Source organism: Sparassis crispa (genome assembly GCF_003851025.1).
Source record: "Sparassis crispa DNA, contig_000004F, whole genome shotgun sequence".
NCBI lineage: Eukaryota > Fungi > Basidiomycota > Agaricomycetes > Polyporales > Sparassidaceae > Sparassis > Sparassis crispa.
The window spans coordinates 369,285-395,772 of record NW_020939751.1 but is presented as its reverse complement, the minus strand read 5'-3'; the positions used below and the strand labels follow the sequence as shown (position 1 = coordinate 395,772).

The following is a 26,488-nucleotide window of genomic DNA, read 5'->3' as shown; positions in this document are numbered from 1 at the left end:
CAAGCCAACCACGGAATGAAATCGCCTAAGCAGGCCCTTGCAGTGCACCACTGAGATCGTGTCGCGTACATCGAGCGGGTTGTAGCCTGAGACTTTTGTGTTCATATCAACGGGAAAGGCACCAAGACATTCAAACGAAGATCAGCGCAGTCCAGACTACGCGGAACGTCGAACCCAGGTTTCATACGGGAACATTGTATTGGCGTTACATACACAAGACAGAAACTACTCTTCACTTCGAACTTGGCCCAATATCCTACCAGATACCAAAATGAAACCAGCAGATAGGAAAGAAGATTTATGACTGCATTGCGGGGAAGATACAACAAGGATGGCATTCGTATCAAAGGAGACAACTAAGGACAAGCGGCATGAGGAGAAGCGCAAGATTTAAAATTTAAAGGGCTGACTTCAGCGTGTTCCATTGGCGCCTGCGAGATGTGGCGCCGCGTGAAGGTAATAGCGCTCTGCAGTAAGTGGATGAGACAGGAAATACTCGGGGTGAGAAACAGGAGGTCATTCTCGGCTTGAGTGTCACCTCGTCAGTTCATGGAACTCCTCAGAATGACCATAAGACGTACCTTCGTCTTCAAAATGGACACATCAGAACAACGCTCAACGATGCTAGCGGTCAGCAACAAGCTAGGCGAGGGGAAATGACACTGCCTTTTCTCTCGGTCCATACTCTGTATTGCGATTAATACCGGAAGGCCCTGAGCTTCGAAAGCCATCTCGTTGACGTATGAGATCGATCCAACGTCGTGTCGTAGGAGTGAACGTGGTGACAACAGAGGCCGAGCCGAAAGTCGCCACATAGTGCATCATCACAGCCGAGGTGGACAAGAGGCCCGACAGCGAACCTCCAGACGATCGTACTCACCAGGCACCAAAGTGTTCAAGGAAACAGTAGACCGGTCGAGTGCCTTGGAGAACCGTCACCAGAATGAATGAAAACAGCTTGCAAGTCTATGCTAACAGAGTAAGATTCAGCCAAAGATTGGGGGGATGAATCATCAAGAAGTCCGATGAAAGACCCATGAATGACTCCCGGGCTCTTCGCGACAAATCCGGCGTATCTAACGGAATATCTTCAGGGAAGGCGTTGGCCGGTCAAGAGCATGAGGGGGCTCGTAGCTACACCATGGCACAGCAGACTAAGCAGAGATTGGGTGGTGGCAATTATGGACCATACTAGTGAGGAGACATAGTCACGGCATCCGTCTGCAAAGCTCAAGAATGGTTTCACATACCAGAGACTTCTGAGGGGGCCTGACGGTCTCGTCGGAATAAACAGTTGGCTAGCCATGCCAATATCACTGCCATAGCATTGACACAGACCCTGCAAGTGCTGGAGTAAACTAACAAATAAATTCTGTCGACAAAGGTCTAATCCACAGGATAACATTATTAGTACGAAAGATAAAGCTCTGAAGAAACATAACTGACCGGCCAGGTTTCAGAAAAATATGAAGAATGTTCTCGACTGACCCGCTAGAAAACATGAAAAATCACGCATGAGAAGTCAGCGAGCGGGAAGTCATTGCATCATCACCACAAAGAAACTAAAACCAGAGATAAGTCCGTCGCCGCGAGTAACAAGCATGTCGCAGCTGCAAGGTTGATACAAAGAGATTAAGAACGGTAGATTGGCATCGCCGAAGTCAGGAGGACTAGCTAGAAGTACTGCCAGTAGATCTGTATTCGGGGAAGTGCAAAATATATGGAGAATAAATTTCGGGAGTGTAGCAGATATGTCGATCTGAACATGTATGAAACCGAGAAAAAATAATTGCCGGAGGATCAGAACAGGAATGCAGAGCAAAAATTAATCAGAACGAAACAGAAGATCTATAATAGAGGACCATATCACGTACAGGAACTAGAGGGTCGACTTCAGACCAGTCGGGTGACTTAAAAGTTCCGGGATGAACGGATAAGCGATGCCTCCCATGTCATCGTCACAGTGCTAATGTGAAGAACCTGAACGAGAGCGGGCTCACTTGAATGAGCTCGTGGGCATGGACGTCGTTAGATGTGCAAGTTCGTACGTGAATTTTCTGCACCTTCCAACTCGACGTTGTCTATGGAACACTCGACGCAGACCTGGGAGCATTGTTCCTGCGGCAACATAGCGCACGGTACGCATCAACCTATGTCTTTGCAGACACTAGAAAGTATTCATACTGCACAGCACTAGCGTGGCTGATGATTTTGGTCTGCTTGAACGCTGGAAAAGAGCACCTAACCTGACCCGGATCCCACTTGCAAACAATCAGGTTAGGTGCCCTTGGATTGAGGTACCGCCGATCGAGTTCGTACGGCACCTCGGGAATTGGAAGTAAGCATCTGTCTGAGACTACAGAATCCGCAAGACTGCTACATTAGCATACACGACGATAAAGAGTTTCTTACGATCCTAACGCCTACCGGCACTCTTGCAGTTAGTCTCCCAAAGGCAGACTACAAAATCAGTCCTATGAGAGGTGGGAGGGACGGTCTATGTTGCAGCTAAACTGGAGGTCAAGGTCAAACCTTCCAGATTGGGCAAGGTGTAAAACCTCCCAAATGCGCCGAATGCCACCCGGATCGGGTCGGTTTACCCAGCAGTCCAACTAACACCTCCTGCGTGTCTTACACACTCTCCACACGCGACTCGGACTGCCGGAATCATTATATGTGAAGTGCTACGTATCTCTTGACTGTTTCTGACGTGCACCATGGCGCCCAGCGTTGAATACTATTGCCCGTGTCTGGCGGACTCACCCCATCCGCCACCCCCGCATCTCGCTTCGTCCTCTCACAGCTTCCACCCGCTGCACAATCTCTTCTTCTGCGAGGAATGCGACGCTGTCCGGTGCAACCGATGTGTCCTGGTGGAAGTCAGCGGGTACTATTGTCCGAACTGTCTCTTCGAGGTGCCGAGCGCGAGCGTACGCGCGGAGAAGAACAGGTGAGTACCTCTAGCTGGACGTGTTCCAGTGCGGGCCTGGGTGACTGAGCGGAAGGTAGATGTGCTCGGAACTGCTTTCTTTGTCCGAATTGCCGTAACACGCTCACGGTCGTCCCGTCCGACCCACCAGAAGATGGCGACAGCCGGATGTCTCCCGTCGCCGGCAGCACGCTCGGCGAGCCACCTTTCTTCCTCTACTGTAATCACTGCCGATGGGACTCTGCAGAAGTGAACATCACGTTTGAGAAACCGACCGGTCTTGCTGGTGCGTACGCTATCTCCGAATGCCCACGAAGCCTCACCGCACGCACGTCGCAGCACAACTACAAAAGTTCGAAGACTCCGCGCCCGAATCGCTCGAATTCGAGCGCCTCAAGGAACACTTTGAGCCCTTCCTACGTGCATCCTCCTCCTCCTCCACCTTGCCAAGCACGTCCTCACACTCACATCACCATACAAATCCTATCACAGCCGCAGCCTCGTCCGCCCTCGCGCGCGACGTCCCTGGCGTGGGCAAGTACAGCCCCCTTTCGCGCAGCCGCGCCGGCCGCGAGAAGGGCGCGAACAAGCACGACATTCCCGACTACAAGAGCCGCGTCGAGGTCGGCGCCGCGGGCGGGCTCGGTAACGGCGGCGGCGAGGCCGACATCGACTTCATGCGCCACCTCGAAACGGTCGCGGAGGTCGCGACGCTCGAGCAGCGCTGGGCGAACAGCTGGGTGTCGTCCCTGCACACTAGGTGAGTCGCTCCCCGTCGCCGCCGTGCGTGCTCACACGATCGCCCGCCCCAGCGATCTCAAGCCGCTGCGCATCCCGCTGCAGTCGAAGAACTCGAAGCGCTGCCCGAGCTGCCGCCACATCCTCATCAAGCCGGAGCAGAAAGCGCAGTCGGTGCGGTACAAGATTAAGCTCGTCGCGGCGAACTACCTCCCGGCTATCAATGTCTCGCTGCCGCACGCGCAGGCCGCGGCGGAGATGTTGAAGCGCTCTGCGTTGACCAAGTCGACATCCGCGGTTGTAGATGACTCGGCTGGGTCCGGCGGGCTGCTTGCAGGCAAGACGTACGCGTTCCATCTTGCGTTCACGAATCCGCTGTACGACCCGATCCAAGTGCGGCTGAAGAAGGCACAGCCGCATCCTGCTGAAGCTGAAGCGGGCGCGCGGCGTGCGTTCCAAGTCAATCTGCCGACGATGGCGTTCCCCATCGCTGCATTTGCGGAGGCGTGGGAGTATGAGGACGATGAAGAAGACATGTTTGGGCTGGATGGTGACGAGCCGGACGTTGAGGGACGGAGAGCGCAGAAGGATGGTCGGGGGAAGACGCGTACGGTTGGTGTGCTGGAGAAGAGGGCGAACGTGACCGTCGTATCTGGCGAAGTCATTCTCACCAAGGAAGCAAAGGGCAATGTCAAGGTACGTCGCCGTATCTGTTTATCTGAGGCTGTGCTGATTTCAGTCTGTCGAACAGTTCAACATGCTGGTGTCGTACACGTACAGGTCTGATGAACCCGACCCTTCTGAGGACAACGAGATGGCGACACCGTCGCGGTCGCATGCGAACAAACCACCGGAGATGAAGAACTTCTCGTTCTACACGGTGATCGACCTTGGTCCCATCATACGCAGGGAAGAGAGTAGGGTCAATTCGGAGCTTTGATTGGAGCTGCTGTTATTCAGCTTTCTTGACCTGGTGCATTTGCGCCTGACGGCTTCCGTCCACCAATATTCACTGGCACGCCCGAATGCCTCAGATGAGAAGTTTCCGTTCATTTTGTCGTTCAAATGCAAGCACACATGTTTCCAGCGTGTTTTCCGAGGCTAAAGACTGTGGTATAAGTATGTAGACGGACTTCTCGACTGCGCTACTGCGGACGAATCATGTTCGTGGGACAAGTGCCAGCCAATAACGCTACTAGTCAGGCCTTCAGGTCCTCCAATGGGAGCAGGCGCTAGAACTGACGGTGTTCTCGCGTGGTGGCGTAGCTACCCTGGGAGCGATACCGTCGCTACGAGTGCTATATTATGCCCACCGACCGCCCACCTGTCCAGGCCCACCTTTCCCTTCCATTCTGCTTCCCAGTTACTCTGTGAGTCGGCCTTGCCAGGCGCAAGCAAGCTTAGCCGTCTGTCTTTTCGTTTTCGGGCTTCGCTTCTTTACGTTCCTTCACGCTGGCCGCACCCCAGGCAGGATCACCTACGACCATGAGCTCCAGTTCGCAGGCAGGCCCGCTACCGCCCAAGAGGGGCGAAATTGGGTACCAGGAGGATGTCCATGGCCCCTCGCAGCAAGCCTCGACGAGCAGAGATGCACTCCAGTCTTTGCCCACATTGCCTGAGAGGCACCCGGCAGACAGACCGTACGCTGGCAGCCCTGCGAGGACTCCCTCCAGTGCTTCGTCCACTTCCAATTTGAACGAACGCCCGCCATCACCTTCTAGTTCGGAGTCTGCCGCGGTCTCTACAGGCAAGCATAGCTTCATTTCATTCCTTGCGCCCAAGAACGTCCCCACGTTCGGCGGGCTGCGTTCAACGACGCTCGCGAAGTTTGTGCTGCAGCTCGCGCTCATCGCGGGCACGATCGTCGCCTGGGTGCTCATCGTCCGGCACATGGACTCTGGCGCCTCCTCCACCCCCGCGGAGAAGTTCAACGACAACAAGGGCGCTCCCGCAGCGTTCAACTCCTCCTCCGCATCCGTCTTCGTAGACGTCGCCTTCATCTTCGCCGTTCTCCTGCAGTTCATCTTCTCCGAGCGCACGATTTTCCGTCTGCGCGCGGAACGCTACTGCCATGTACACCCCGGCGAGGTCCTCCCAACCGCGATCGTTCGCCGCCATGCCCAGGGCCGTTTCGGCGTAGCATTTATACCTTGGAACCGCGTGTCTCTACCTACATACGCCTCCGCGCTCGCCCAGACCGGAGCGCGCACGGGCGACGTCGAGGACAGCGCCATCGCGGTGCCGCCCCCACCCGCGTATGGGAACGACAACGACAGCACGTTGATACTCTCTGGGTCGAGGACCGCTGGGTCGGCTGCTACGCAGAGGATGAGCCAGGTCGTGGAGTCCCCGCAGGTGCAGGAGACTCGGGAGGTTCATACGGACGGGAACAGGCTCGTGAGCCAGGTCATGATGTCACCACAGGGGCAGGAGACTCGGGAGGTTCGTGCGGACAGGGACAGGCCTGTGAGCTATATGAGCCATGATCCAGTTTGGGAAGAGGTATTAGATGCGGACAGGGCGAGGCGCCTGGAGGACGTCCTCCAACAGATAGAGGAGGGCGATGTGACCGATGCAGCACGTCCGTAGGGGAATGCTCGCCTGAGGTATGATGCATTTACTGATAGAATCGATACCGTGATGTTTATGAGCTGCTTCCAGATCTCAATAAGCTCCAGCCCTTTCCGCGTCCCTGTTTGTTTTCTTTTTCTTTAGTTCCTTCGTTGCTTTCGTGTTTGATCACACATCCGTCGACCATGTATGTTACATGCTCCACGTACGTTCGCTCTGCCTACAAAATTTACTGAACTCCTCGCCTGCCATCCAATCTTCGCCGCCCTATGAGCGCTGGGACTTGTCCTCCATCTGTCTGCAATTGTATTTCAGTGAGTCGTGTAGTAGTACTGTATGTCGGACATAGTCCGTTGTACATGTGTGTTATCTCGATTCGCTGGGCGAGGCGCAAACTGTGCTCTGGGGCAACGATGTGAGATGTAACACTGGTCACTGCCGCACTTTGTATATTAACGAAGTTCCTGTAGCTTCGTGGCGCAAACTTGAACACTATCCATAAAAGGAACCGTGCCCAAATAACACGTCAACAATGCCGCCACAAAGGCTCTGCAATGCCCATCTGTCGAATATACCGAGTCAACGCGTAAGTTCTGAAATACTAGTGCTGAACACAATCATAGAATATTCACCGAAACGCTCACCGTCCCTTTTGCGATCCTCAGTTAGAAGGAATGCTCACGTGCGAAGATTATGTCGTTCAAGCCTGCCCAGCTGTCCGTCCAGTTCATTGCATCAGCACAGCGGTGAGGATATGTATATTGTCTATCCATTCCTGTCATCTAGAGGCCGTTTATAATTTTTGCTTGACATCTCTGGGTCAACCTGCCACTGTGATCTTGTCTTGGTTGACTACGGGATGGACTTTTCAAACCATCCGACCGGTCCGCTACATTCGTCGAGAATTGTCGGTTCAGTAAATGTCGATTTCTCTTGACTGCAAGAAGTTATCTGACCATTTTAGCATCCAGGATGACATACTCAGGTAACACTCTGGGCGACCACTTTTCTTTCACGCCTCCCTTACCTCTCGGTCACCATCCACCTTCTTTTCAAACTTGAGGAATCGATATTAATACGCGGATGTGTCTCCTCGTTATACAATGATGACCTAGCTTTGAAACCACTGGCCTAGCATCAAGCATATCGCGGGGTGTGAGACAGGACGTTGCGGTGGCCGGTGCGATCTTACCGTCATACCCCATCATCCAGCCCAGCTGGTTTCTTGGTATAAGCGTCACTGAGTGTCATTCCTGCCCGTCCGCTCCGAATCCGAGTGATATGTCGCAACGTCCATTTTTCGAATTTTTTCTTGATGATATGTTGCATGGGTAAAGAACGTTCTCTTCACCTCACCCTCATGCGAATAATCCTTGTCACTTGCTGACGGACATTTCTACGACAGCGCCTCTGGCAACCGCCGATCGCCCGCTTTCAAGACGAGGTCGCCGCAACCGCAGCCGCTTCTCTCGGAAACGTCTCTTCTATTCTGTTTGCCGATTGCAATGTATTGTACGTATAGATCTTATGAAATCCACGACATGTCTCGTTTTTGTAGCTACGCCGTGTCTCACCAGTTATATTACTGCACTCATGACAGATGTCTGTGCTACATCAACGAGCAAGATGTATATTCCACCACAGAGCTAACGTCCGGAATGTAGTACAAGTACTGGAACAACATCGCCGTTGAGTAAAGCAAAAATGAATATTGGAATGACATGGGTGTACTACAGAGATTAACGGGGAGAGTCCCACGCCTGGGGCATACTCTCCGGGTCCAAGAGGGGTAGAATGTCCTCCTGTTCCGGGACATATTTGTCCAGGGTTTGGTACTTCTGGTCGATTAACATGGAACGCATGGGAGCGCCCATTGTTTTAGATCCCCGTCTCTTCGCTAAGCACACGACAGTGGTACCAATTAGGGTCAGGCTGATGACTACGCTCAGAGAGATGATAAGTAGGAGGTGGCGCTGCACCCAAGGAGTCCCTGACGAATAATTCGGTGGTAGAGGTGTAGGTCTCCAGAACAGCGCACCACGAAGTGAAACGTAATCGTCGTGCATCTGCGCAGTGTCGCTGGACGTGGAGAGTAGCTGGATGTACGGTGCTGCGCGATTGGTGGTTGAACCGTCCACATAGTCACCGAAGTTGATCAGCATGTAGACATTCCGCACTGCCGTACGTATCGGTATCCTTTATAAGATTTGAATATGCAAGATAACGACTTACAAAATGCGATGCCAAAAATGATGTCATACTCCTGGGTTTGTGCACAACTGGGTTGAAACTTGAGGCCACAATTTAGCTCCTTATAGCACACAGGTAACTTGAACTGAAACGACACACCGCGCCATAGCAGATTTTCTCGCCATTATCATCGATCGCGTTGGCGGTGACCACAGTATCCAGCGGGTTGACACGATAGCTGAGACCGGCGAATTTGAATGTAACGTTGACCTCATATTCACAAGGAACGCGCCATATCTTCCCGTTGACTGTCGGATCTGTGATAAGCGATGCACCGGGAACACTGCCGTAGAACGCCTCCGCAATAGCACTACAAAGCTGGAGTAAGCGGAATTGTAATTGAAACTATAATCTGGAAACATACGCCGGAACCTGGGGCAAACTGTAGCCAGTAATAAAGACAACTGTTAACTGCTCTTTGTTAGAGGTGCTCGACACTGCGCTCTGGATCTTCACAGATTCTCCAGTAGGACCGATGACACCATCGGCATCGAGCAGCGTCTGCCAGTATTGATTTCCATTGTCGCTGCTTGGTACAGTTGTTATAGCCAGTTTGGGCTGTGAAGTAATGTTTGAATACTGCGGAAGCGTCTCGCCGATGGTCAGGTATCCCATCGAATCTCCGCCTTGGTCGTCGGTACGCCCTAACAGGACCGTAAGGTAGTTGGGTGTGGTCTTGTTTTGCTCGAAGATCTGCTCCAGGGCTGGCTTCCCAGTTGAGCTGCCTAGGGTCGACAGCACCACAGACCCGGAAGGCGGTCCGAGACCAATGACACCACTCCCCATAAGAGACATGTTAGATGCAAGTTGATTGACTAAAACGAACGTGAGCGATACAACGACTGCACGTCGTTGGCGACTCACTGAAAGCTTGGTCAGGCACCAAATATCCAAGTAATTCCAGTTCTGTAGTTTGCACAGGACCTGAATGCAGTATCGGTAGACGAACGAGCTTCACGGTAATGCAAGAACTCACCCTTGGCACCTCCCACTACGTACGAGACGTCGCCTATCTTCCCCGTATCATGAGCATTTGGTACGGATCCCGACACCGACAAATCTGAACTATTACCTCAGTGAGGACCAGCACGAGACATCCACAGCACTAAAACACGTACCTTCCTGTATCTATTAGCACCTCAAACGGTATCCCTCCAAGAGTGACGTTGATATAGTAATCTTGGTTGGATACATTCGTTACATTCGATGAGCCGACAGTCGTCTCTCTTGTTCCAAGTTCGCGCGGAGAGCCGTGCAGCGCACCCACGATCTGAGCCGGCACAGAAATGAGAGGGGAAAGTAGAAGCATGAAGATGCCCTTCATCGCAGTCTAAGTTTGCTCAGAGGAAGTAGAGAAGTAGGGTGACAGACAGTTGCGCTTCTCAACACATCAGCAAACACTACCGCGCTCGTCGAAGAAATGCGTTATTAGATGATATCGGGCGCCTTACTCTACCATCATGGTTATTGCGCGTTGGCGCACAGCCTGCGGAGTTCCAGTTTAGTGTAGCGGAACAAGAGTGTTGTCCCGTCCGAACTGCTGGCTTCGACCGAATGCATCCCGCGTGAACTTACCGTCTCGGTTGATCACCCTGCTCAGAAGCGTTAATTTATTTCTGGGTATCATATGCCTCCCAAGGCTCACATAGCTTGATTCTCAACAAATTCGTAGCCCCACTAGTACTGACAAAAAATGTCGTCCATCAATGCGGTTGATTGTCGAATGAGCTCACCAGCTATGGTCTTCGAGGAGCCCGAACAACCATGTTGCAAGAAATGTCAACCGTGTGTATGCGTCTTCATTTCTTCCTGACCGCACTGCTATACTAGTCTGCTATGAGTTGCAGGGGTCGAACCGTAGCACACCAATTCGGACCTAACCAAAAGGTTGATCTGCGAAACGCGTCGCACAAATCTGGTACACTGAGACGCGTCGACGCGACCAGCGTAGCCTACCTGTTAATTTCATCTAAAAAAACTTTCAGGTGCCCTTCTGCTGACACTTTTGATTTCCGCATCTAAATTTAATTATATCGCGGGTCGCACGCTATGCAAGGAGATACTGGCCGCGTCAGGTCCTCCCTATGAGCCCCATGACTACCAGTTGGATGGCGTGTGCCAGGCATTGGACGGCGTCGATCCTGGCTATTACACCACGGGATCCGGAAAAACAGGTCTCCTCATCATATTCATGCTGGTAGCTTCCGCTTTAGCTCAAGATCCTATGGTGTGGATTGTATTGTGGTAGATATGGGGAGCCTGAGAATGATACAGTGTGGCTATAGTTGGTTCACGGAGACGCAACGCCGCTGACAGGTATGATCACAATCTGGAGATGCCCGACGGCATCCGTTCGGCTTTTCCGGCATCTGAACGGCAATCGCAAACTCCAATACATCACAAGTGAAATGGTGTGCTACGTACGGCTAGTCGGGCGCGCAGACCTGCGATCGTCATCCCCCGCTCAACAAGGTCACTATTTACGGGCTGCCTATGGGAGACTACTGCTATACGGGGCGCTGGATTACTTGAATGCTATCTGAGACTACCTATGATGAAGCGCCACAGGATCCGACGTGTTTCGCACCTATGATAGAGCTGAAACCAAAACTTTGGGAAACTTTATGCCCCGGATGACTTTGAGCACGCGTAAAATACGAACGCGTTACGCAACGAGGGTCTCTTGCAATTTCTCGCCACAACGGACGCGTTGCGTACAAGTCACAGATTCAGACTCCGGCGGATTGACACACTATCATTGACACCTACTGACTACGCGAACGTGCCTCAAGCTCAAGTCTCCGGAGGGAGAGAGGCTGCCATGAAAGCAGCGGTGTCTCATGAGAAGTCTCCGGAGGGAATGCAGAAAAAACTCCTATGTGGAACGACCAACGAACAACATCTAAACAAATGTCCATCATAGCACGATTGAGTAATATTACATTTTGACGAACAGTCGTAGATATGGGCGGGGCTATAGCATATACTAGAGGAGAGCAAGGTCCTAGACATCCACCACAGCAGACAAATATATAGTACCATAGCAAACTAACACTGCATTCACCGACAGCAGGGTGAGGGGACCACTCACGATCAATAGTGAGAATCCCAGGGGTTGCCATAGCCGTGTGCGCCGCCCTGGTTCATGAGGTGCAGGTCGTACGCCTGTGGCGGCGCAGGGTCATGCAACGGCTGGTATCTCTGGCCTCCGGACATGAAGCCCATGGGCGCACTACCGCGGCGTCTCCGCCCCCTCGTGCAACAAGCGAGGATGATACCGAGCAGGATTAAGCCAACACCTGCACTGAGACCGATGACAAGGCCGAGGTGGGATTTAACCCACGACGTGACGGACGAGGTGTTGCTATTGCTGCTGCTGCTCTGAGTGCCGTTGTAGGTTGGTGTCCAGGCTGCGGCACCACGCAAGGAGACGAAATCCTGGTGGATTTGCGCAGTGTCGTTGGAGGTGGAAATCAGCTGGAGGTATGGCGCGGCACGATTGCTCGTATCGCCATCCACGTAGTCACCGAAGTTGACGAGGACGTATACATTGCGCACTGAGAGATAGATAAGGTCACGCGAGGAAGTAGACATACAAAGGGGAGACGCTCACAGAAAGCTGTGCCAAATATCATGTCGTATGTCGACGATTGGGCACTTGAGCTTATTGGTTGGAACTGGCCAATAGGTTTTCAGCAATAACGTCAAAGTACAATGAAAAGAACGAACAGCTCCATAGCAAATCTTGTTTCCACTAGAATCGGTAGCATTAAGATCCATAACAGTGTCCACTGGGTTCACAGGATAACCCAAACCGCCGAATTTGAATGTTACATTAACCTCGTAGTCGCAAGGCATCTGCCATATCGTTCCATATTGCGGCTCATTGACCAGCTTCGAGTTCGGGACACTGCTATAGAAAGCTTCTGCTACGGCGCTGTAGAAGGATTAAGTATATGGGAACACGGCATCAAGCAGACACGTACGCTGGAACCTGGGGGAGTGAATAGCCGGTATCAAAGACTACTGTCAGCTGGTTCTTGTTAGATGTGCCAGACACCGCTGTCTCGACATTAACAGATCGACCTGTAGGTCCGATAATACCGTTGGCATCAAGCAGTGTTTGCCAGTGCTGATTGGGTGAATTGTCGCTTGACAATATCGAGACGTCTAACTTTGGTTGTGAGGTGACGTTGGAATACTCTGGCAGCGTTTCTCCGATGGTCAACTGGCCCGTCACATCCTCACCAGGATTTCCTACACGCCCCAGGACAAAACTGAGATAGTTGGAGGTGGAGGTGTTTTGCTGGAAGATGCGCTCGAGGGCTGGGTCTCCAGAGGAATTGCCAACACCTGAGAGTACCTGAGATCCAGAAGTTGGCCCAAGCCCAATACGACCAGTACCCTGGGGGAAGGACCCTGACGTAGGCTGATTAACTGGCAAAAGTAAGTACGTCCCTTCAGATGTCAGGTAAAACGCTGAACTAACTGTACGCTTGATTGGGCACCGAATATCCAAGAAACTCGAGATTCGCTAACTGAACGGGACCTAGGGCGAATAAATCACAGCACGATGGTGGCGGTCAAAGACTTACCATCCACGGTGTCTCCTGCATATGTCACCTGCACAGTCTTTCCCGTATCCTGTGCATTAGGAACCGAGCCAGCAACCCACAGATCCGAACTGTTGCTTCATTCAACACCGCCGAATAGTCTAGTACAAACTACTGTACACACCTTCCCGTATCCATTTGCGCCGTGAACTGCGCCCCTCCGAGCGTGATGTCGACGGTGTATTGGAAGTTCGATGCGTCGCCTACAGTTGATGACCCAGTAATCGACCCTCTTTTGCTGTGGAAACTACGGGCTGGCGAGCCATGCAGATCCAGACGAATAGCACCGACGAGCTCGGCCGGTAGAGCGACAAGAGAAAGAAGAATTGGTACTGAGACTGGCCTCATAGTAGCTGCTGCACTACACCAGTACAACGACGAGGAAATTCACAGAAAATTCAATGAAGAACTAGCGGCCTGACTCGAAATTATGAGACCCAACGTGTACAGCCGCACGGGACAAATGCTGTTAGCGCACAGTTCGTCGCAATCAAACAAGCGCCAAATGAGATGGTGTTCCCTAAAAGGAAAGAATAGGCGCCCATGAACTCATACTTTCCACATTAGTATAAACTCCTTAATTATACGCATCCTCTCCGGGATTTGATGGGGAGCCCTAGTATAAGACTTTGTGTTTTTGCATACTTGAAAGGACCTCGGTGATTTCAAGGCTTTGAATTTCAGTCGGTACTACCCTAGATGTCGATGAATAGTCTCTTGACAATTTAGCCTGCATTATGGTGAGATCGTACAAGACACAGTATAGTAAAGTCGTAAATATGAATCAAGGGAGTTTTGGGAGATGCTGTGGTCGCCCGGATCGTTGAACTACGTCACCTGCCATGTCAGGACGTCTTTAAGCTTATGTAAGCTGCACTGCCAGTGGCGGCTATAGTAGTGACCCACTTGGCTTGCTCCTTATTCGTCACTTGGCTTCATGAGAGGATCTGTTTCGACGGATCTCATGTCTCCTGCCCATCCAGTTCGCCGTTCACTGACTCTGGAGGAACTCGGGGCGAACGTAGATGAGGAACGGAAGAGGCTATTGTCCGACGGCGATAGGCCCTTTGATGATGACGACGGACTCGGAGACGAGGATAACGTGCCACCTGTCTCTTACTGGGCTCGGTATCGCAGAATTGTTCTGGTTACAACGTCGCTTCTCGTATCTTTGATCTTTGCTATCGTCTTTCTTCCAACGCTCGCTGGTTTAGTGTATCCGTCTCCGCGCCCGTCTGCTGATTTTAATTCCAGGCGACTCCGCAGCAACGGCACTCACGATTTCAGGAAGACTGCTCTCATTGTCTCAATTGACGGCCTACGGCAAGTCATGCGACGACATCTTGCTACTATTTACTGATTACGTAACCCTCAGGGCGGATTACCTCGACCGCGGCTTGACACCACATCTCTTAGACATCGCAAAGAAAGGCCTTCGTGCGAAGTCTATGAAGCCAATATTTCCCGTGAGCTAATACTCATGTTACTTTCAGCATTGTCTACTAACTGACATCCATCCCAGACCTTGACCTTTCCGTGAGTGGACTTTGTTTCTGGCAATAATCACACCAGTATGTGTATGGTCTTGTGTTCCTATGGCCTGCATGTACAATCCCATCGCGCAGTGGCTGCCTGCTAACTTTGCGTGACGATGCTGTGATATATATGGGTTGGCGCGTCGATGCGCTCCATAAACTTTACACCTGTTGCTCTTTGTAACATTGGTTCGTGGTCTGACATTTCTTATCGTTAACAGAAACCATTGGGCATTGATGTAAGATAGTATTCCTGCGTGCCGCTGATCTCATCGGCTAAAGCCCTCTCAGGACGGGTCTGTATGCCGAATCTCACGGTATCGTCGGGAACGTCAGTATTTACGCTCTGCCCCCTTTTCAGGTGTGAGACTGATGTGCTTTGGAATGTCAGAATTTCTGGGATCCCGAGACCGAGAAGGAGTTCCTGTACAGCAGTATTGATTCGGCCTGGGACTCGTCATGGTGGTTGGGTCAACCTGTATGTATATTGTGATATCTTTGTGCTCGTCTGAAGCTCACAATGATTTTGTCTAGATGTGGGAGACGGCCGAGCAAGCGGGCATTATCACTGCAAACCTGATGTGGTCAGTGGAAATAATTTTGTCGTGTCGCAGCTGTTCATGGACGCGTGTTACTTTCCCGGCAGGCCAGGACCACCAACAACCATGACTGGGGCTTCTCCCACATATTTTGTACCTTGGAAGGTACGTTATCTCTCGAATATCGTCGGGATTTTGCAGGTTGACCAGACTCATTTTACAGGACAAGGTTCCACTTCAAGAGAAGCTCGACCAGATCGTGGCGTGGATTGACTTGCCTCTCGATGAACGGCCTCAGTTGATCATGGGTACGTATGTGCCAACACCTCTAACAAACCTGAGTCAAGGACTAACCCTGAATGCAGCATATGAACCTTCCTTAGACCAAGCTGGTCATCTGGCCGGACCCGCCTCGGAGCTTGTCAACGTCAGTTGTTCTGAATGCTATGAATGTTTAACCGGGAATTGTTAATGCTTCCTTTACGACAGAAAGTCCTCCATAACGTGGATGTCTTCGCAAAAGATTTACACTCCGTCCTCGAAGCGCGCAACTTGACTGACATAGTCGACATCGTGTTCGTCAGCGACCACGGCATGACAGACACCAGTAATCCCGAGCACATTTATATCGATGACATTCTTGGCGAAGGTTTTTCAATGATCGAACACGAAGACGGTGAGTAAATTTCAGACATAGCCTGATGCAACGTTGACGCTTCCACCGCAGGCTGGCCATCGATGGGCCTCCGCTTCCGTCCCGAGGCCGATGATGAGAAGTACCTCAATATCTTGCTGGCCGCTGCAAAGGCTAGCGGGGGCAAATTCGCCGTGTACACTCACAACACGATGCCAGAGCGCTACCACTTCGCGCATAATTACCGTATTTCCCCTATATATGTCGTGCCGCGAATGGGCTATGTGCTTACAAACCGGATCGAGAACGGGACGGGCATGAGCAAGGGTGTACGTGTCTTCTTCTCTCCGCTGAAAGCCTCGGCTGACGGCGACTGTCTAGAATCATGGCTATGACAATAGTGAACCGTCGATGCAGGCAATGTTCGTTGCACATGGGCCTTTCTCGGCTGTGGTGAAGGCGGTCGAACAGTCGCGCACAAAGGGACATATCCTCCCGCGTTTCCTGTCGCGGCCCAACAAAGGTTGGCACTCAACCGCAGATGACACGTTCGTGATGGACGCGTTCGAGAACGTGAATATATACAACCTCATGATGAAGCTTGTCGGCATTGAGGAGCATGCGGCGCACACAAATGGCACGAAGGGTTTCTGGGATAAGTACTTTTAGACAGGATTGGATTCGGGCGGGAATTGGCGTAGAATAGACTGGGCCGTGTGTTCATAATATGTTCGTGGAATAAGTCAGACGATTTTCGCGTTTTCACCATCATCACGTTTCTGTTTCTTCGCCATGAAGCTCGCGATCGGAGCCGCCGCCTGAGAACGATGAAAAAAGACACTCCGAATGCTATTACAATGTAAATACATCCAACGGCGAATTTCGTGGCTGAAGCTCATGAAACGTACTCGAAAAACATTAGCTCGTACACCCCGGCATTAAGTTACAACCCCCAATGTTTCCACAGTGGCCATTCTTCACTGCTCCGCGTCGAATACCGTGCCGCCTCCTCGCACCTCCATGTGGTCGCCGCTCGCAGTGGGAACATATGCAGTTTCTGGCAAGCCGGCCTCGTCGACGCCCTCGGCGGCTTCAATCACCTCATATAGCTTTGACGCAACTTCCGGAGGGGGGACATGACCGCTCAAAATATCTCGCGCGGGAACTGGAGAGCCGTAGAAATCACGATTAGCGTCCTTGCGCTCGATGAGGGCAGTCCCTTCCAACGAGAGACCAGCAAAGAGACCTAGAGAGAGATCAGACAAAAGGCCAGCAGTATGGAAGCGTGAACACTCGCCCTTCGATTTGGAGTACGAGAACATGGGCGCGGGGTGTGCCAAGCTAGCCTGGATGGAGCCGCCAGTGCCGATAGGGCCTGCCGCAGCGCTGATATTGCCGCCAATGGTGAGGTTTCCTCCCATCGAGAACGCACGCACGGCGTCGTCGCTGTTCAGCACGATGACGAACTCGGTGAGGTCCGCACCGATCTGCAGCCCCCAGCCGACGCCGCCAGTGGCGATACAGGAAGGTGCAGACCAAGAGCCGTCGGGCAGACGTGCAATAACTAACCCGGAGCCTGCCTTCCCGGAGAACACAAATCCAGCTTTGATAATGGAGAACACAGCAAGACCTACAGGTGTACATTTATATTTCGAGCCCATAGTAACCAAAGCGATGGACGCACCTCGGGCTCTTTGAAGCACCACCTTTGGAATGGAGTTCAGTGCAGATTCCGGATTCTCCGGATCCGCTACTTGATTTGAGCACATCCGAACCAGCAATATTTCGCAAACACCCACTCACCCAGGAAACTCGCTAGGATCTTTGCCGCCTTGTCTGCTTCTCCTGGCAAACTGAATCCCTGAACGAAGTCGCGCGAGCCGCTCGCAATAGTGGTTGAGCCTGCGTTAATAAAGGTAGAGGCTTGTGCACCAGCCCTCTGGGCACCCCTCTTGAATTTATCGAACATAGACATGGTGGTGAAAGTGTAAACTGTGTCTGGGTACTCACAGGCTCAACACCGCCATGACGCACGTGATTTGATTTGTCAGCTACTACAGTAGCTTTTCAAGTTACAGTGGTCAACCAGTTACACCAATTTCTGACCTCAGTCTTTCGACTATCACTAGCGTTTCACGGCGGTTTGTGTGTTCTCAATTCCCCATTCCGCCGCTATATCCTCGCTGATTTTATTCTGCATCTCTGTGGTTGGAGTACGAACCTAGATGTCTAGACTCGGAAGGGCACGGGAACCTTATCTGCAACTGGTACTTTGCTCGGAGGTCTACAGCTGCCTATGTAGGACTATGTAGGCTCGGCTAGCACTCGGCTAGCCAGGTCCCTACTACATAGTCCTATGTAGGCCTCATAGCCTTGTGCAGTTTCCAGATGCTGACATTCCAAGTTTTATACCATTCATGCTTCTAGTCCCATGCTACTATGAACGCGAGAGTACATACTGGCCCGCTCCATCCCAAAGCTCCGGGTCTCAATGCAGATCATGACTTTGCTCCATTTTTCCAGGAGATTAATTCTGCAGTCTATATAGTGGGCGGTTCATGTTATTCTGTGTTGAGCAGTCTAGGTTCATGCAGACTGTACCTACATGACCTCTAACCCTTCATGACAGTGGATGCCTTCCCGTAGGATTTGGAGCACTTCTAAATCACAAAGCGGACTGCAAAACACCCCACTGTGTCGGAACAGCAGGATTTGTGAAACCGTAGCGTCGCAACATGATGATGATCAAACCAAGTTCTAGAGGGTCGGAGGACGAGCGGCAGCATGATGTAAGCAATATGCAGCACCAAATATAGGCAAAGATGGGCATTGCGAGTGGGCGGAGATTGAAATTATTGTTTAAAGAGACGTTTAGAATCTGAAAGGGGGGGTCGACCCCCCCTTCCAGATATAAGGTTTAGAAAGAGCTCACTTTGCTCTCACGGTATGCGGAGATCAATTTGCCGATGTGCCGGCCTGATTTAGAGACAAATTTTAGTTTAGAACGTTTCTAAACGGCTACGAGAAGGCATCCAGTAGTTGTTCAGGAAACAAATCTTGCTCCAACCCTCTACATGCCCTGCTTTGCAGTTCTAGTGAACGGAACCAAGAACAGAACATCCAGTCCATGTAGATTATTCCCTCATGTATGATGTCATATCCAGTTCATCCAAGTAGTGGAGAGTCTCAGAAGTATACACTTTTAGCTTATTTCACTACCACAGAGCATCAATGATGTGTTGGTGAAGCATGTACTGCTTCTGTTACAAATTTGGATGAGCTGAACTGTTCAGTTTGTAAACAATGGCAGGGATACATACTCATCAGGAAAACCCCACTTTTTCTTAAAAGGACACTTAAATAACTTAAATGGACTTATGGTCCTTATTTAAGGACATAAGGACAAAAAGGGCCTAAGGCATATTCCCTGAGTCTGAAATTCGACTTATTTGAACACTTATGGCCTTAAATAAGGGTTCTCAGACCCAAAAGTCTAAATAAGTCCATAAGAGAAAGTTGGGTTTTCCTGATGCTGCCAGTTGGCATCATATTGAGGGAACATTGTCTGTGTGTCAGTTAAGAGATAATTGCTAGTGGAATTGTTGCCAAAATCTTGAGGCAATCACACATTGCTGAACAGATCACTGGCTGTATCTGAGCTATGTCAAAAAAATTAATGTGTCTTGCAATGAACCTTGCCTGACAACTTCTTATTTGGGACTTATAACTGCCTTGTAGGGGACAAAAATAATATTAAAATTACTCAAATTGCTTTAATTTTTTCATTTCTATTGCAAGAGAGGTCAAAATCTATCACAACTGCCTTACTAGGCACAAAAAGGTTTTCCGACATATGGTCCTTCAAATTGTTGACAAAATTCAAGATACACATATTGGTGCAGATATTTTATCAATGTCACTATCTTCCTAAAGATTTCTGACTCTGGATGATCAATGCAGACATGGAAGAACAATTGAGATACATATGGGAAGCTTGTATCATTGCTGATGTGTTATTGTCCACTCACAATGCAGGGGAGATTCTCATCTGAAGCTAGATGATATTACAAATTCCTAACTCTGTGTAAGCTCCCAATTTGACCATGAAAAATGTGAACCTCACAAGTCATTCACTTATAGATGTACTTCAAAAACCTTTGAGTTGGAGGGAGTGGGATGGGTGAATGGATTAAAGGGGCTGGTCGAGTTTGTAGTACTTAGGATAACACAGAAAACAGAAACTGAGTACTAAGTGGTGCTGTGCAATACAATGAAAGAGCTTATTTTGCCACTGAGAACACAGTGTTAGGCTCCAATACGAAACACATGCTATACTAAATCAAAACCTATTGCACAAGCGGCAACAGACAGTGCAGCAGTGATGATAAAATCCTCTCCTAATGCACGACCGTACAAAATCTACTACGGGAAACTCCGCCGGCAATCTCCGATATGGGCGCCATCTTGCCCACTTTCAACAAAACATACGCTAAAGCTTCAGAGCCATGAATCGCGGTGTAGTCGGCGACTTTCATGGGTGGACTGCCAGCGGCAGACTTCAGTTATATTTGCCTTCAATCCTTCAATTTTTCAATAGCCAATTACCTCGCATACGTCTCCCATGCATCTGAGGCAATTCCACAGCATCGCTGGGGCATGGTCGCGACACCGCCAGTCATCTCCGGTGAGAGAACACACTTAGGCTTGCAACGCGCCGACCACAGCAGAAGCGCGGAGACGTTAATAACGCCCGTGCCTAGCGCCAATGACGTTATCTTCACTGGTCGGAACGACATAGGATACCTGCATAGTAGGGCGGCTGGAGTGTGAAAATGCTGCAGACACAAACTAGGATAGTAATCTGTGAGGGAAGACAGCGGCTGCCAAGTTGGGACACAACTGTTCGAAACCGGTCCGCACTCGTTGTGCGGCACTGGCCCTTATAATTTGGCTTGTGTCTACTTGTCTGGTGCGTGATTTCTCTGGTGCCCATAGACCACAGTGGATGCCTTCCCGCAGGATATGTGTCTGCATTTTCCTCGAATGGATAATCTGCGTGACCGCTACCCTGTAGGGTGGTCAGAGATCGCGGTACGTCCCCTTGTCCTCTCTCCTCCTCATGCCCCGCGGTTACTAGCATGCCCGCCAGAGATCCGTCTCGCGGCTGGCTCCCGTGCCCGCGGAAGAACGTGTCGCCCGCAGCGCGAGAGTGCGTATGAAGTGATCATGCAGAAGGTGTGGAACGCGGACTCGGAGCAGCAGTTCTTCGGGCAGAGCTACGAGGACATGAGCATCCTACGATCATGTTGTTGGCCCTCTTATCCACGCCGGTGCATCACCACGCTTTTTCCATTCCGCGCCAAGGCCCTCGTTGGCTGGTCGCTCAAAGTGCATTTCTTCGACATGCTGAAGTCAATGTTGAGGAGCCCAGAGTTGGGCCGCTGACGTCGAATGTAAGCAACGTTTTCTATTTGCGGTTGATGCTTAACAGCAATGTCCTCCGGTGCAGGGACATGCAGACGACATGATCTGGGTCGCCGTCGACATTCAAGGACTCACCTCCGAGCTAAGTGATTGATGTTTGCTGTGAATGCGATTCAGTGCTCTCACTCTGAACAGTTCTAACTTCTGGAATGTCTGGGGAGACCCTGGCCAATTCATGTCAGCTTACACGTACCGTAGTTGATACGCAATTTTTTTTTGATCCTGTGTATCCGGATCACGGCTTAGCCCATAAGTCTCACCAAGCACTCCTTCCAGAGCCCGTATACTTTTAGCTAATGCAATAAATTGTTTCTGAGTAGACGGATAGAATAATTGGTGCACAAAGAGCTAGCTCCCGAATCCCTGCTGGTGTCAATAACGAACGCTCTGTACACGTACATCGACGCAAAGAAAAGGCCCTGGGTGAAGGCATGGACGACGCTTCGGCGAGCGGTTGGTTCCGTAGAGAAAGAATCCGCTGCACACAAGCTGCACCTCCACCACATGAGTTCCCGCCGGAGTAGCATTGTGCTGGACGAGCGTGAGGGCCGTCAGCAGTAGGAAGACATGAATGCATGCATGGGGGCTGTGAGGGGAGGGTGAGTGCAGGCCACCGCGCTCCCCAGGTACCTGGGTTAGTTATCGTACCTCACTGGTTTGGGGCTGTGGAAGCTCTCGCGTCACACGGCCCTCATCTGAAGACATCAATAGGAAATTGAGGATATCGTCAAGACAATTCTGTTGAGCCTGGCCGGACGATCATGATATCCCCACAGGGGACCTCACCGTCCTTTGCCGCGGTGTGCGATCGGGATAGACCTTGGATGGACCCGCGCATAACGCCTACCTCCTCGAAAACGAGACCCTGAACGCCGCGGCCGTCCATCCGATAGCTTCCCCGGTGCGTTTGTGAAGGGTACAGAGGCCCTGCCTGCTACGGTACTTGGCGACAATACTGAGGGCCGAGGATTAATTTCTAGGCAATGGTCAGACATCGTGTTCAAGCATATTGCCAATGTTCTCATTGTGAAACCCTCCGAGCAGTCGACAGATAGAATTTGAAAGGGATAGGCTGGATCGTCCACCTGACTGGTGTGTATGGAACTTGTGAGCGACAGAGGTGATCCTAGCCCATCCCCCTTTCCCCTCTGGCTCGCAGCTCAAAGTCTGCGTTTGGAGGATACCGCAGTCCTAAGAGTAATAGGAGCTAACGGCTGTCGGCGGAGGTTTGATCCCATCGACTGGAACTATGTACTGAAATGCCAGTGATTCAGCTGTACGCGCTTGTTGTCTCACCTGACTTGCGTATCACTGGCCGATGTATGCCGAAGTTCCAAAGGCTGTGTGCGGTGTAGTACTCGTGCACGCTGCAGACACGCAGTAGCCATTGCCATAGAGGACACATGAAAAGGTTCAATTCTCTCTCAGAAGGCAACGTCGGCAAACGATATCTAAGGAGTGAACAGAACTGATTGGGGGGAAAGTAGCTTCCGAGTCGGAGGGCGACTAGTTCTCGGGTGGGATGCGCGGCGGCTGGCGACGAAGGGAACAACTGCCAAGAGAAACAGATCAAGGCACCAAGCTGCTCTCGTGCTCGAGAGCGTGGGCCTCCTAAATATCCTGGGGAGATAGGTTTGACAGAACTAAATGGGTCATCAGCGCAAGCACACGCACAAAAATTGCGCGTACCGGATAATTGTATTCTCGCATTCGCATGCAAGTTGCGGATGTTGAAAACTATTCGATGCATGTCTATCGACTCTACCTGGAATAAGATCGTTACGGACGGCCCCGGAAGAAGAACATACGGTGGACGAAACGGAGCAGCCTGTGGAAGTGAAGCTTCTTTGAACCGATAAGACGACGCACCGGTCCTACCGGCCCTTACGCCGGCTGACGCCGTTCCATTACGATGGACACAACGATCGATTAAAATCAAGGAACGAATGTGGAGATGTTGCCGGATGGTTCATGCCTCTATTCCAGCCCAGCCTCCGTGCTATCAATCCAAATGAACGCCCAGGGCCGGACGTACCGAGACTATCACAACCGACTGTTTGGCATTTCATCTGCCAGCCACTTACCAGTTCCATGCCATACGAACGGGACACAGTACTCGCCGGAGAATTTGAGAGAAAAAAATACCTGCTCGACGCCGTAAATGGGTTCTTTCCTTCGGGGAGAAATATGTGGTCACCGTCGCAGGGAGGGCACAGAGACTCTCGGATTGCGTCAGCATGCCGCACGCATGCGGCTAGGTTCGCTGCGGTCGCAGGTCTTACGCCCTGCGAAAGAACCCCGTGGTCTTCGATTCGCGTCCTATGACAAGTAAAACACCACCGCCGTAAGCTCAAATCCCCATCTCGCAATGCCGGTGGCGAATCTGCCGGCGATGGAGACGCGTGGTATAGAGACGAGCTCAAAATTTAAGCCCTGGCCGGGATCCGAGGTTAACGAGGTCAAATACATGCGGGATGGTGGACTTAGCGATATACCTAATACGAAAGATGACCGGTCGTTTTCAGTTTGCGGGACCGCGAGTGGCGTTACCTAGTGTTACCTGCGTTGCGAACTTAGGAGTCGTTAATGCAGAAGATAGAATGGTTCTGATGTCTCAGGAAAGGTTGGTAGACGTGAGTGAGGCAGAGGCGATCAACGTTCAACACCGCGGCTGCTGGAGCGATCACGTGGAGCGGGGTTCGGGTGCCTCCCACTTCTCGAATCCCCGCAAGATCTATTCTCGCCATCTGCTCTGTGCAAATTGGCAGTCGGAACGCTGCATCATGACACCATTGCCCAAGTCATGGGGCAGACTCGAGCGCCACTGTTTTCATCCAGATTCTGCTGCTCGACACGCTTATAAGTGCGGATAGAGGGCAGATGGATGTCGGACTCGTGTCGGTCGCACATCCTCGTCTTCTCCGGGTCTAGGCAGGTAGTGCTGTGTACCGACTGAAAGTTCTCCCCGACTCTGTATTTTATTGACGGAGGTTACTTGTCCCTCCATCTTCGTCCCTTTACATGTCGCCCTCTCTCAAGGAGCAGGAGTTTCCTACCTCTTTCTCTTCCAAGATGCAGTCCACTCAACACTTGGAAAAATCAGACTCCGTAGATGGTACTGCTTCCTCCGTCAATGATTCCGCTTTCTTTACCAAACACCGTTACAAGTGGTTAAGGATTAGGTGCGATTTCTCGGTTTCCAAGCGAATGTGTTGTTGTCTGACGAATCTCCAGAGAACTCCTCAGACAGCCCGCTGCAGAGTTCTTTGGCACGATGATCCTGATCATTTTCGGTACCGGGGTAGACTGTCAAGTTGTACTTTCCAGTAACACGAAGGTCGCGGCGTCGCCCAAAGGAGTAAGTCTCAGTGAGGCCGATATCGGATTTTGACGGTAAAAACTGACGCCTTGTCTGATTCACAGGATTACCTGGCTCTTGCTACGGGATGGGCGGTCGGTAAGCCGTATCGCGACCAGCAGTCTGCGTAGACGATTGGCTTATCGCTGATCCCACAGGTACTGCCCTCGGCGTGTGGTTTTCCGCCGGAATATCTGGTGGACACATCAATCCCGCTGTAACGATAGCCCTTGCAACGTTCCGGGGCTTCCCGTGGCGCAAAGTTCCCGTGTACATTTTTGCGCAACTTATGGGGGCGCTGTGCGGTGCCGGGATTGTGTACGCAAATTATATCCACGCTATTGACCTCTACGAGGGTGGTCGGTCGATTCGGACAGTTCCAGGGACTGCTTCCCTGTTCTCGACCTACGCTGTTGGTGTTTTCTCGAAATTTTGTAGCGGAAATCGCTACTAACATGCTTTGTGTGTGGCGTAGGCGCCATACATGACCCCCGTCTCTGCGTGGTTTGATGAGGTCGGTCACCAATCCAGCATTTTTATCTGCTGCCGGTGTTTGACCTATTTATTTTCAGTTCGTCGGCACAGTGTGTCTCTTATTCGTCGTTTGCTCTGCCACCGACCCTAAAAATGGACCCCCTCCGGCGGGATTGCTGCCCCTCGTATTGTTCATCGCAGTGCTCGGAATTGGTATTGCGCTCGGCATGCAGACAGGTATGCTGCCATACTTTTTCTACTCGATCTTCTGACAGACCGTGGCGAATGCCAGGTTACGCTATTAATCCTGCCCGCGACTTCGGGCCTAGATTGTTGACTGCGATGGTTGGCTATGGCAAGGAAGGTCAGTAATGTTACATTTACTCAATGTCGAGGTATTCACTGATCGTGAATACTTTTTCCTGCAGTCTTCACATTCAGGCAGTACGTATCACTTTTGCAAGGTAATGATGCGGCGACGGTTGACATTCCACTTTTTCAGTCAGTATTGGCTCTGGTGTCCCATCATCGGCCCTATCGTAGGCGCGCTTGGTACGTAAAGAGGCCATTCTGTTGAGATCGTCGCCCTGATTGGTTGCTTTCCTTCCTGCAGTGGGCGTATTCATCTACGACATGTTAATATACACTGGGTCGGATAGCATTCTCAGTAGAACGTAAGCATCTTTCTCCCATGGTCTTGACTTGTTGACTGTACCCTCGCACTCTTCTCGAAGGTACAAGGCTGCGGCTGTTCGTGAAGCCGCCGCGGAGGATGAGCCGGAAGGGCCGATAATAGGCGTAGACGAAATCGTTTGATATTCAGGAAAAAGATGCTTCCCTGCTTTTATGCTTCGCCACGCAACCCATCATGAACAGGAGAGGATATGTATAGCGTTTCGGGCTTTTCTTGGTTAATACGTACGTTGTATGATCCGGGGTAATGTAGATTGCTTGCAATATACTATTGTGCTACCGCTTTATGTCTCCATGTGGTCTACTCTAAGTACTGTATTCTTTGTATGATCCATTCAAGTTTTATCTGCCCCGCGTAGGCTGCCACTGATACCAGTGCCTGCGCACTTTGCACCTTTTAAGTATTAGGACGTTCCAGCTATTCCACTTGCAGCCACTACGTAGCTGTACAATGTATATTCTATAGCGTATGGCGCTGCCCTGCACGAGATACAGACAACAGATGCGACTTGTCCGTGCCCGGGCGTCTCAAGAATTTTTTGCGAAATGACAGTCACGTGAGCGACGCGTCGGTAACTAGGCAAGTGACAGTGGGGACTCGGACGGGCAATTCCTCAGTGTCAGTGACAGTCGGCAGTGTCGCGCAACTGACTTCATCCTGCGGAACTCC

The 26,488-nt window shown here is 51.2% G+C and overlaps 8 protein-coding genes across 8 annotated transcripts; 5 read left to right on the top strand and 3 right to left on the bottom strand.

Annotated features, from left to right (window-relative positions):
* Window positions 1–2,717: 2,717 nt before the first annotated feature.
* SCP_0501330 (hypothetical protein) lies at window positions 2,718–4,607 on the top strand (the record flags this gene model as incomplete). The annotated part of the gene is made up of 6 exons (XM_027758199.1): window positions 2,718–2,950; window positions 3,010–3,215; window positions 3,269–3,349; window positions 3,422–3,689; window positions 3,742–4,363; window positions 4,419–4,607. 6 exons carry the CDS (start codon window positions 2,718–2,720, stop codon window positions 4,605–4,607), a joined length of 1,599 nt encoding a protein of 532 aa, XP_027614000.1.
* Window positions 4,608–5,152: 545 nt separating this feature from the next.
* SCP_0501320 (hypothetical protein) lies at window positions 5,153–6,256 on the top strand (the record flags this gene model as incomplete). Its single annotated transcript, XM_027758198.1, has 1 exon — window positions 5,153–6,256. One exon carries the CDS (start codon window positions 5,153–5,155, stop codon window positions 6,254–6,256), a length of 1,104 nt encoding a protein of 367 aa, XP_027613999.1.
* A 1,721-nt stretch (window positions 6,257–7,977) lies between these two features.
* Window positions 7,978–9,797, bottom strand: SCP_0501310 (acid protease; the record flags this gene model as incomplete). Its single annotated transcript, XM_027758197.1, has 7 exons — window positions 7,978–8,414; window positions 8,471–8,528; window positions 8,588–8,798; window positions 8,853–9,303; window positions 9,353–9,412; window positions 9,465–9,553; window positions 9,607–9,797. The coding sequence occupies 7 exons, from the start codon at window positions 9,795–9,797 to the stop codon at window positions 7,978–7,980; spliced, it is 1,497 nt and encodes a 498-aa protein (XP_027613998.1).
* Window positions 9,798–11,581: 1,784 nt separating this feature from the next.
* SCP_0501300 (acid protease) lies at window positions 11,582–13,449 on the bottom strand (the record flags this gene model as incomplete). Its single annotated transcript, XM_027758196.1, has 7 exons — window positions 11,582–12,045; window positions 12,102–12,165; window positions 12,218–12,425; window positions 12,475–12,925; window positions 12,978–13,037; window positions 13,084–13,172; window positions 13,226–13,449. The coding sequence occupies 7 exons, from the start codon at window positions 13,447–13,449 to the stop codon at window positions 11,582–11,584; spliced, it is 1,560 nt and encodes a 519-aa protein (XP_027613997.1).
* A 589-nt stretch (window positions 13,450–14,038) lies between these two features.
* SCP_0501290 (Uncharacterized pyrophosphatase/phosphodiesterase) lies at window positions 14,039–16,478 on the top strand (the record flags this gene model as incomplete). Its single annotated transcript, XM_027758195.1, has 13 exons — window positions 14,039–14,424; window positions 14,477–14,567; window positions 14,624–14,637; window positions 14,858–14,875; window positions 14,928–14,967; window positions 15,028–15,114; window positions 15,171–15,220; window positions 15,283–15,340; window positions 15,399–15,483; window positions 15,541–15,602; window positions 15,665–15,851; window positions 15,903–16,138; window positions 16,191–16,478. The coding sequence occupies 13 exons, from the start codon at window positions 14,039–14,041 to the stop codon at window positions 16,476–16,478; spliced, it is 1,602 nt and encodes a 533-aa protein (XP_027613996.1).
* Window positions 16,479–16,786: 308 nt separating this feature from the next.
* SCP_0501280 (hypothetical protein) lies at window positions 16,787–17,784 on the bottom strand (the record flags this gene model as incomplete). The annotated part of the gene is made up of 4 exons (XM_027758194.1): window positions 16,787–17,055; window positions 17,107–17,439; window positions 17,494–17,559; window positions 17,613–17,784. The coding sequence occupies 4 exons, from the start codon at window positions 17,782–17,784 to the stop codon at window positions 16,787–16,789; spliced, it is 840 nt and encodes a 279-aa protein (XP_027613995.1).
* A 3,328-nt stretch (window positions 17,785–21,112) lies between these two features.
* On the top strand, window positions 21,113–21,387 carry SCP_0501270 (hypothetical protein; the record flags this gene model as incomplete). Its single annotated transcript, XM_027758193.1, has 2 exons — window positions 21,113–21,262; window positions 21,319–21,387. The coding sequence occupies 2 exons, from the start codon at window positions 21,113–21,115 to the stop codon at window positions 21,385–21,387; spliced, it is 219 nt and encodes a 72-aa protein (XP_027613994.1).
* A 2,927-nt stretch (window positions 21,388–24,314) lies between these two features.
* SCP_0501260 (hypothetical protein) lies at window positions 24,315–25,941 on the top strand (the record flags this gene model as incomplete). Its single annotated transcript, XM_027758192.1, has 11 exons — window positions 24,315–24,475; window positions 24,528–24,651; window positions 24,717–24,750; window positions 24,810–25,063; window positions 25,127–25,165; window positions 25,224–25,362; window positions 25,418–25,489; window positions 25,554–25,569; window positions 25,628–25,677; window positions 25,739–25,799; window positions 25,860–25,941. 11 exons carry the CDS (start codon window positions 24,315–24,317, stop codon window positions 25,939–25,941), a joined length of 1,032 nt encoding a protein of 343 aa, XP_027613993.1.
* Between the last annotated feature and the right edge of the window lie 547 nt (window positions 25,942–26,488).